Source organism: Microplitis mediator, chromosome 1 (assembly GCF_029852145.1).
Source record: "Microplitis mediator isolate UGA2020A chromosome 1, iyMicMedi2.1, whole genome shotgun sequence".
In the NCBI taxonomy this organism is placed as follows: Eukaryota; Metazoa; Arthropoda; class Insecta; order Hymenoptera; family Braconidae; genus Microplitis; species Microplitis mediator.
This window is the reverse complement of record NC_079969.1, coordinates 24,874,882-24,886,655: the sequence shown is the minus strand read 5'-3', so window position 1 is coordinate 24,886,655 and position 11,774 is coordinate 24,874,882. Positions and strand designations below refer to the sequence as shown.

General features: G+C 27.4%; 1 protein-coding gene across 3 annotated transcripts in view; it reads left to right on the top strand.

Moving 5' to 3' along the window:
- The first annotated feature begins 819 nt into the window (after window positions 1–819).
- The window catches only part of LOC130669276 (hemicentin-1-like), a 52,581-nt gene continuing 41,626 nt past the window's right edge, over window positions 820–11,774 (top strand). Inside the window, exons 1-3 of one of the 3 annotated variants that reach the window (XM_057472070.1) lie at window positions 820–925; window positions 2,177–2,345; window positions 2,699–2,982. In XM_057472070.1, coding sequence (XP_057328053.1) covers window positions 2,913–2,982 — 70 coding nt within the window. In that variant the 5' untranslated portion in view covers window positions 820–925; window positions 2,177–2,345; window positions 2,699–2,912. Of the gene's footprint in view, window positions 926–2,176; window positions 2,983–11,774 lie in introns of all 3 variants that reach the window. The other 2 variants (XM_057472062.1, XM_057472078.1) reach the window with 2 other exon arrangements.

The following is an 11,774-nucleotide window of genomic DNA, read 5'->3' as shown; positions in this document are numbered from 1 at the left end:
AAAAATTTTATGAATCTATATTTTGATAGCGACAATAATAATCTAACATTGAAACAATTCTTTGTTTTTTTTCCACTAAAAAAAGTTTATAAGATTAACTTCCTCTGTAAGATTATAAGGGTAAACTCTTATAACTTTACACATACATATTTATAATAATTTGTTGGTGATAAAAAAACTAGAAAAAATAAAATTAGCCGGGTTAACCTATTGGCGAACTTTGCGCAAATCGATAGACTGGTGTGACAAATTATACTCATTGCACAATAAATGTAATAATACTGTTAGAATGTGCGATGTAAAAAGATTATCCTGCCAAAAGTCTAAGTCACTTTGTTTAATATACATATACAGTAAAATTCGTATTGCACGATGGCGGTATTTTTTTTCTACTGTTTTTTTTTATCATTTCATTCTATTCTATTTTATTTTATTTTTTTTATTTTTTCCACCGAACAGGGTGGAACTGAAGTGGGGTAACGTACGAGTCGGGGTGATAACACTCTGGTGGCGGTCCCGGGAAACTCGCTGGGGTTGGCCCGTAAGCGCTCAGTCGCGAACAAACCGTTACGCGGTAGTGTCCTATCACGCGATACATCGTCAGTGTTAAGTTTATTACTTTTTTTATTTTCTCAAAATGTTAACTCAACACATACAACTGTGATTCGCTCTGCCATATAATCATCATTTTTTTTTTATTATTCCGCCGAAGCAAAGTACACTTTTTTTTTTTAATTACTTTTATCATAATGTGATGTGAATTATATTAGCCTGTGATTAATTTGAATATCTAAACTATAAAAAAAAAAAAAAAAAAAAAAAAAAAAAAAAAAAAAAAAAAAAAAACAGTTTTTTTTAGGTTTTATAAATTAATGTTATGATGAAAAATTTTAAAATTTTTATAAATTGCTGTTTTATATAAGAAGTAATTAACTACTTAAATTGCTTACTAATTATTATCCTTTATAGATAACAATAACAAAATATTTTTTTTTTTAATATTTCTAAAAAACAATATTGATGAGAACAAACAAAAGTAAAGGAGATATATAAAAGTTAAAAGATAGTGTTGTTGAAAAACATTTATTGAATCAAGTACTTGGTCGATATAATACTTCTCGTATTTCTCTTGCGGAATGACAACTGTCGTAATATCTTGTTCAATAAATTCGATAAAATATATTTCGTTGCAGTCTTATCAAATGTATATTGCACTTTAATGTCCTTTACAAACTAACACACCGCAATATTTCGAATTCATTTGTCATTGTTTTATTTGCCATGGCCCAGTATACATTTACATACAATATCAAAACGCATCATTAACCCAAATGAAATTTATTCTCAATATTAACATCTATAAATATATAACCGATAACTATAATTAGCCCTATGATCAAACGTATCATGTAAGCTATTATACGCAATGTAGTCATATATGTTTTAAAATACACTGTATATGTTCATACACGCGACATATCGGGTAATTTCATCTGAAGTATTAATACAAATTATGCTAACATTGTTAACATTCCAATCTCCATATTTAACACTATTGAGACTAACTAACCGCGATATCTACTTCAAAGATATACATATCATCAACGATACACTTAACAATCCCAAAATTATTATTATTATTCTTAAATAAAATTTTAGCTCGGAATTAAGGTGCATTCAAGTAATTAGCAAATTACATGATATAAGTAGTACACAAAACTCTTGGAGACTCTTTATAAGTCAAGAGTATATGAGATCAAGTTTCTAACGTATACATTGTAGTGTCATATATTCTTAAACTATATACTGAAATATGAAAATCGTACCCAATATTCTTTCATCTAATTAATAATAATAATAATAATAATAATTATTAATTATATTCATTTTTTTCTCGGCATAATTTTACGGTAAAGCTAATTTAGATCTCAGAGATCTCTAGTCATGCAGATCTTTTTAATTATAAAAATTTTCTGGAATACTGTTTTTTTAAAATAAGTCTCGACTTATTGCTTACAAAAAAGATTGAAAATTTTTAGTGTTTATTACATTGGATTTTTTTTTTAGTTTCGGTCCGTTTAGATCTACATGAATTTAAAAAAAAAAAATTATATTTACGCAGATCTGAACAGAATGTAGCACTTAGGTCTAAATTATTTTTTTCTGGGTTATATAGGAATTATTTAAAATTTTGAAAACTACATATTTATGACCGTCGGAAAATATATTATTTAAAATAATAAAAAAGAGACTTATGATTAAATATTCATAAAATTCTATCCAAAATGTATTTATAATTTATTAAAAGACGATAATTAATGTAATAAGAGGGTATCAAATTTAAGGTGAATAAATTAAAATTAATTAAATACAAAAAGGACATAATTAAGTAGAAATAAAATGATACTATTATTATTATATTGAGTTATTATTATTATTATAAATACGCACTAAAAAATAATAAATAGAACACTGTGTTTTCATTTAAAATTGAACATTAATCATAATCCTCTTGGATTGTGATTACCGTTATGTGTGTAGGTGCGCATGCAATTGTGTCTGTGTCTATTGTGTATATTACGTTGGAACATTGTTTACCACTTTACTGTTAAACGTCAAGTGCTTTAGAGACAATTATTTATAATTTAACAGCAAATTCTGTCACATCATTAATAAAAATTTTGTTTAAGGACATCAGTGACTCTATAATATGATAAATATTTTAAATTAATGAGAGGAACTGTAATCTCTATTGTTCAACTCTATTGTAATTACGATGATAATCAATAATTGTTGATAAAAAATTAAAAAAAAATAAATGGTGTCTGCAAATGACTAGTGGGTGTGAGTTGATAATAATAAGTGGGTGTGTGGTTGCGGTGTGACAAAATTTTATAAAGAAAAATCACATCATGAAGGAGAACCGTCAAAGATGGTTACAAGCCATTTGGCCGCTGATAGCAGTTCTTTGTCATCAATCAGGTAACTTTCTCCGTTATTCTTTTTCATTGTCTCATTTATTGCGGTTAAGACCAACATATAGTATACCTATAGGGCATAGTAGTTTATTAGGGAATAGAAGCTGACACAACAATTTTTACTCCTTATATAATCCTAAATTAGATGTTTGTTACTGCTAACGTATCAATTTGACAAATAATTATTTTTGTACTTTATTGTTATATAAACTTATATAATGTAATGGTTAATGCTTTCTTTCAATTGCCATTTCATTGGCCATTTATTTAAGTTAATAGCTATATAAATATATAGATATAGATAAAACCCGGTAAAACGGGGACGCTAAAGAATCAATGCAAATGCGTGGATTTGAATTGAGCTGAATTACTTTTTTAGGAGGAACGAAAAAAAACAATTTAGTTGTAGAGAAAAGTAGGGTAGGTCTAGAAAATGGCAATAAAATATTTTCTTTTGGGTAATTGCAAACTCATAGTTAAAGTTACATGTGGGTCATCGCATACAGGATTGACTTTATTAAAACTTCTAATTTATATGATTTTTTTATGTTACCTTCCGCATTGAAGTTCGCGCCCAACTTTCGAACTCTTGATATCTATAAGTTAAGAATTTTCACAAAATAATGAAGGCTATTGTAAAATATGCAGAAGCTTTATCTATTTAAGACAATAAAAAATTTCGCTGTGGCTGTAATTTTTTTTCCGTAAGCTTATTTGACCGCGGATTAAAAGATAAAAAAATTTTACTGAAAAATTTTAATATTATAGTGAGTTTGAAAAAAATATGAAAACTGTTTTACTGGAGTTAAGTGACGTTACGACTGACTTTTTTTTTATTTTTTCCCCGTTTTTAATTCTTTGTTTGTTTTTTATCAGCATTCATAAAAATAAACAATTGAAAAAAATCACTTCAACAAGTACAGGAATAGAGTCACTGTTAAAAAAAAATATTTTTTAATTTTTATATTTAATAAAAGTATTTTTTTTTTTCCATACGATTCACACAGTGCACCAAATTCCGGATTCTAGATAAATCTGTTCAGCCACTCATGGACAGAAAAATTTTTATTTACACTTTTTTTTCTGTTTGTTTATGCGGAAACTTCAAATATTACCTTCGGATATTCTTCATGTATCCGTCGAACTCGGATTCGCCTGTATTATCAAAAACATTTTTTTTACCCGTAACCAAATAAGAAAATTTAATATTTGGTTTTCGCAATTTGATTTTAAAAATTTTTCGACCACTAGATTACTTTAATTTTATCAATCGAAGATAAAAGAATTTGTTACTTTTCATTTTTTTAAGATATTTCAATTTTTATTATTGAAAATATCTTAAATTATAACAGATTAGAAAAATAAATTTAATAATAGAAATTTATTGTTAATAGTATACTTGAATGAATTTCATCCTATCAAAAGATTTAGATATTTCTTAAGAAATAGACAGAAATTGTTTAAAATAAAATTGAAACATCATATAAATTTATCGATTATTGGCTATTTTATTATTCAACAACAAATTCTGGTGATTGTTGAAATAAAACTTAAACGTGACAAAAAAATAATAAAAGTAACAAAAAGGTCGCTTACGTCATTCTTGACCCATGATGGAAGTTGTGATAACAGTAGTCTATATTGGTAGATAGCAAATTTAGCCACCAAAAGTAAAAATTAGATCATGTCCAGAGAAGTAAAAAAATAAATATTTTATAATGTTTCAGTTAGAAATTATCGGAACATTGAAAATTTAAGAAACATGGGTCACTTGAAAAACAAATTGATCCATCTTTTTCTCGGAATTACTAAACCAATAAGCAGAAGATCAATTTACTCAGACAATATATGAAGATCACAAAGTTTGCGAAGAGACTTGAATTATAAAAATCTGTATCCCACACTTTATACTATAAACTTGGCGTATCATAGAGGACAAATATCCTTTGGATTTCTCTATAAAGTAGTAAACAGTAAATCGTTCATTAGTTTTTGAAACAATGAAAATTTTTTTTTTTTTGCATTTGGAATCCAATTCGATTTCTGGTACTTCTAAAATAAAAAGACTTTTTTTGTAACACCGCTTAACACCGGGAAAAATTTCAACACCGTTTTCGACGTTTAATTGAACACTGATAACCTTAACACTGGTATGGCATAGACTTACAAGGATTGTTTTTTTACATAATGCGGGAAAACTGTGTGGTGTATAAATGATTAACTACTTCTCTACAATATAAAATAAATCTGTCTCTAGTGACTTTACGACAGTATCCCAAATAAGTATTTAAGTATACGGAGAAATTATTCTTGTTTGGAATGCTATGGTGTCATAGTAGTGCCGGACCATGTTGGCCACCTGTCGGAAATTGAAGTAAACACATGCAAAAATTACTATGGCCAAAGAAAAATAGACAGCGATTATATCAAAATTACTCTAACCATTGGATATTTTATTATGGTGATAGCAATTTCTGCATATGTTTATTTCAATTTCTGACAGGTGGCCAGCACGGTCTGGCACTACTATGACACCATAGCAATCCAAAAAAAATAATTTCTCCCTGTAATTTTAACTCAAATTATAATTTTCACTCAAAAATTCTTTGCGTGTAGAAATTTGAAGAAAAAAAATTTTTTGCATGCATTTTAAATGAAACAAATTAAATTAAATTAAAATAGTAATTACCTAGCATTGGAAATAAGAGCTCATGTTTTGTAAGATGTTTTTTTTCTATATGTAGATTGACATTTTGCTTGAGCACTTGAAAAAAAAACGTTTGCGGAAATGAATCACCCTAATATATATATATATATATATATATATATATATATATATATATATATATATATATATATATATATATATATATATATATATATATATATATGTATTTTAACGGTTAAATGATTAAATTATTCATGTATATTAAGATACGGATATTTATCGGTAACCACATATCCGTTACCGGATGCCAGCATGACGAACGCGCATCGTCAATATTTCGAGGTTAAATAATTGACTATTAATTTTTTATATTCCAATTTTTGTGACAATAATTAATGTGATCTTTATGAATGATAATATAATAAGTTATAACTATACGCCGCGAATAACGCGATCAATACTTGGTGAAAAAAAAAATTTGTTGTGTTTTTCATTAAATTTTATTTTTAATATTCTTTGACAATATCAAAGAGATAGAAGAATATATTACAAACTTTATTAAAAAAAAAATAAATAAAAGTAGTCGGGAATTTTAAAAGTTCATGCCTCAAATACTCATTTTGTAATAAAAATACTGAATACATAAAATATTATGATGAAAATTTTTTAAATTTTGTTTAATTTAATTCAATACTTCAATCAGCTAAAGAATCAATTAATTACTTTAAATTAATATAATAATAAATCCTACGAAAAAAAAATTCTTTTGCGAAAAATTTTAGGATGACCATCTTCTCTCACGTTTTTTTCCTTCATTACATTATAGTAATTTGTACTTATGTATATACTAAAACATTTTTACTGTTTTCATTTCCCTTAATAGGTCAACCGGCGACAATAAAATTAAAATATATTTTTTATTGATGTCAAAATGCGTTAACATAAAATTGCGCAAGAATTATTTCTCAGGATTTTTTTTTTTATAATATTACGCTTGTTATTTATAGGATTCCAATGTAAAAACGACTTAATTGAAGTGTTGATAGAAAAATTTAAAACGCGACTTGAAGACTCTCAGCGCTTCGTACTTGAGATTTGCAATTCAATAAATACGAATAAAAGTTTTATTGTCAATATTAAAATTTATCAAGTTCAAGAATATTATTTTTTTTTATAATTTAATATAGATATTAAATTTATATCATACATCACAGACATTATTATGCAAGAAAATATATAAATTATTTTTTATCGTTAACTCTAATCAACTAAGGTAAAAGTTCCTATACCCGCTCAGTACCATTAGTCGCTCTTTAACTGTTTAAGGCGTTTTTTTATAATTTTTATAAAAAAAAATTACAACTAAAAATATTATCATTGATAAATAATTATTTGTGAATCTAAATATATTAAAATATGATGTATCAAATTATTTGATAATAGATTATAAATTAAAATTAAATGACTGTTTTCAAAATCGCGCTCAGCCGGGCATTTTTTACTTTAACGTTCATTCGTTAGATGAAATTTAAGTTACGTCAAATTTTTTAAGAATTGTTATAACTATGTCTTATTAAATACATTTTTAAAATTCATGAAATTTTATATTATAAAAGAATAAAGTAGTATAATTTATAAATTATTTGTCCAAATCAATAAACTTATTATAGTTTAATTGATATTGTCTTTAAGCGACTATTGGGCCATGTGTTGATCGAGTAATGGTACATCACAACTTTTAGTGAGCGACTATGGGTCCACTCAAGGATTTTATTTAAAAAATTAATAATAATTAATTACCAACATTATTCTTCAAACTAAAATTTTATTCTAATACTCAAAACTTCAAAAAATAACTATATAAAAAAAAATGGTTTTTCATTTCATTTATTAATTTATATTGAGTGATTTAATCTTACACCAATGAAAAGTGCACTGGTATAGGGGCTTTTACCTTATGTGTTATTTTATTTTTAACTCCCCGCTATAAAAATTGAAAATTTTCAAAAAAAAAGAAGTTATTGGTTTCGATGCCCGTCCGCGCGCGTGTGTGTATGTGTAAACTTTTTTTGTCCGACGATATCTTTGGAACGAATCAACCGATTTGAACGTTTTTGGCGGCAATCGAAAGAGCACACCAAGATCTAATACAATAGATTTTGAAGTCGATCGGTCGAGTAGTTTACGAGTTATGTAAAAAATTGAAATAAAAAAATGTTTTTTTGAGATTTTTTTCGTATAACTCATAAAACCACTTGTGCGATTTGCCTCAAAATGTAATCAGTTCTTCACCGTCGCGATTTCATTTTACGCCGCTTTTCTACAGTGTACAAGAACATGGAATAGTATAATTTAAATATTTATTGTTCAAGAATTATCAATTCATTAAAATATTTTTTTCGTAATAATTAATAATAATAATTTATTTAAAAAGTTTATTTGTTTCTTTTGATAATATATAATTTAGTTTTGCGACTGCGTTACTTTTAAAAGTGACGAGGACAAAGATGCAAATACAGGAATACGACGACGGTACGATACGAAATATCAAGAAGAAAATAAGTTTCTCGGATAATCAAGGCGCGCAGTAGATGGAACTGTACTTCTGCAATAATCTCGCGTCAGACCTGTGAAACTTTGCAACTAATATTAATAATGCGAAACTGTAAGCAGAACAAGTCATCGTCCGTCCCTTTGGCGAGATTTGTAACTTGATTAATTTTACTGGTTATAATTGCCATCTTACAAACTTTCTGTACAACTGATGCAGAAATAAAATACACTTTAATATACATCAAAACTATAAAGTTTATTTAAATAGTTAATGTTAATTGGTTCGTACTGTGCATGCAAGATGGAATTTCGTTACTATGATGGAAAAGAATTTTTAATTACCATGATCAATAAAAGTCACGAACATACAACGGACACTAATACTGACTCAATATTGTCGATAATAAATGTTCTCATTAATCTGCAATTGCTTTCAAGTTGTCATTATTATTATTATTATTATTATTATTATTATTATTATTATTATTATTATTATTAGAAAATAAAATGAACAGTAAAAATTGTATAAAAAAAAAATCTAAAAAACAGTTGACCCTGTGGGACAACCCTGAAACTTTTCGCTGTTTTCGAGCTCAGGAGCTTCAAAAACGTAATGATAAGTAAACTTTTGAGCTATTTAAGTTTAAAAAATTGTTAGATCGAAAGACATTGCACTGAAAAAAAAATCTTTCTTGTCTCACAATATCTTGGGAACAAATTAACCGATTTGAGCATCCTTGGCAGCAATCGAAAGAGCTCATTAAGACTTAGAACTGAATATATTCTGAGGCAAATCGGACAAGTGGTTTATGAATTATACGAAAAAAACCTAAAAAAACATTTGATAACTCGTAAACTACTCAACCAATCGACTTCCGACCGGAAATAGAATAGCTTCCTAGGAGCTCAAAACGCCGAGATCTGATAACAACTCAATTTTCAAAAGTCGAACTGAAACCAATAACTTCCCTTTATTTAAAAATTTTCTATTTTCATGGCGGGAATTTTAAAAAATTGAATGCTTAAGACCCAATATTTTTTTTTAATTTAATAGACTTTTTAGACGTAATAATTGAATTGGATAAATTATTAGATCAACTTGTGAATTATACCAGTTATTTACAATTGTAAAAATGAATAAACTCAATTACAGAGTGAATGAAGAGAACTGAAGTACATTGATAGGAAGTATACAGTTTAATTATTGAACAGGTTTAAATCTGATTGAGAGAAACCATTGGTAAAATTTAGAATAGTTCGTTATCGATCGTATTTTTTTAGTGGTTGATTAAATGCAAATATATGGTTGTTATTTATAGGCTTGGGAGGACTCAGCAAAGTTTAGTACAACAAATGTTTATTTTTTCTTTCAGAATTTTAAATAGCAGTTTGTTAGTTTCATGAATATTTTCAAGTAATTTGGAGTACCAGGATATAATTTTTGAAAGAGTTTTTAATACTTTTACTCTTGCATTTGTTAAAAATTAAAAAAAAAATTTGGTTAATTTTTTTTTCAAAGCCTCCCTATTTAATCTGAAAGTCAAAAAAATTCCTCTTATTTTATTTCAATGTAGAAGAATGATCAAAGATTTAGTGTATTTAGGATAAAATTTTATTTCTTAGCGTCCCCATTTTATTCAGCTTTCTCTGATCAATAGAAGAGGATAATTTTTTTAAAAATATGTCTCATACCCGTGTAATAAATATTTGCTCTAAAGATGTTCCATAAAGGTTCATAACCGTAATCATTTTCGGAATTCAAGAGTAAATAGAATTTTCAACTGAGTACTTTTTTAGGAACATTTTTCTAAATTATTTGAACGAAAATAATTCGACTCGAGGTCTGAATTGGAAATTTTTCTACTCTTCATTTTTTTTAAAGTTACAAAAATAGTCACCTCAAAGTTCAGAATCGTCTCAAATTTGGAAGTTCACTATTGGGAACATTTTTGGCACTAACTTTTTTTACATCGGTACACCGAAAGAAAATTATGGGAACTTTTGCTATGTATAATGGGAATAATTCCCATAATGGTATAGGAATTGTACCCATACTATTATAGGGATAGTTCCCATAATATTATAGGAATAGTTCCCATACCATTATGGTGACCATTCCCATTATGTTATGGGAACTATTCCCATTATGGTATGGGAACTATTCCTATAATATTATGAGGACGATTCCCATAATGTTATGGGAACCAGTTCCATAATATCATAAAAAATTTTTTTGCAGAATAGTGTAGAAATTTCCCTCATGATATGGAAAGATTCAAATAAAGCATCTTCGACGCTAAATTTGTTAAAAAAAAAAATGTTTTTGCCATGAACGAATTTTTTTTTAACGTTTGAATTTTAATTTTTATATTTAACAATGTTTCTGTATAGTGTAGAAGTGATTGGCACACTTTTCTTCAAATTAATTTTTCCATGATAGTATGGGAACTATTCCCATAATGGTATAGGAACTATTCCAATAGCATTATGGGAACCATTCCTGTAATGTTATGGGAATAGTTCCCATACTATTATAGGAAACATTCCTATAATATTATGGGAATGGTTCCTATAATTTATGGGAATGATTCCTATAAAATATAGGGTTCATTACTATATATTATGGGAATGATTCCCGTAATATTATAGGAACAATTCCTATAAACTATAGGAACTACTCCTATAATTATAGGAACCATTCCTATAATGTTATGGATAGCATTCTCATAATTATGGGAACTGCTCCCATAATTTATGGACATAATTCCTATGTTGGTATAGAAAATAATTTAATAGAATTACGGGAACCGTTTCCATAATTTTCTTTCCGTGTAGTTAAAAATATTTCTAGTAATTTCGGATTGCAAATTTTCTGCGTGTTTGGGATTAAAAATAATAACTATAATTTTAGTATTTAAGTTAAGCCACTCGTAATTTATGGGGAAGCATATTCGCGAGATCTGCTACTTTTCACGATTGTGCAGTTATTCTTGTTGATGACATAACTTGTTGACACGTTGAAACGTGCGGATACTAGAGCTAACAGCAATTGTCCATACAAGTTCTGTACTTTATCGTTGTCTCCGTCGTAGTCGTCTTCGTTGTAAGATAAACTTATGCTCGAGTAACCTCGCGTGTAGGAGATATGTTGTTATGTAAAATGTATAGCTTGCATAAATTTTAAAGTATCGATTACACTAAAGTGAACATTCGTACGGTTTTTTCCAGCTTTAATCTAGTACACCATTTTAAAGTGGGTATCCCAAGATGATAACTGATTTATTATTTAAATGCCTCTTTTTTATATTAGATACTCAAACTTAACTTTCATCCCTTTTTAACCCATTGATAAATTTTATCGTTCTCTAATCAGAAGTAACAGTCAGTTAAAGTATACGAAAAAATAACAAATGGTATAGTTTTGATATATTATAGTTTTTCGTTGAGAAAGTGGAGTAATTGCGACCGCGCAATGAAGCCGAACGATGCGATATTTCTATGCTCTGTTTCCACTTACCAGAAAATTTTAACTTTTATGATTTATACGCATGCTAAGTGTTGTTGAAATATAAATT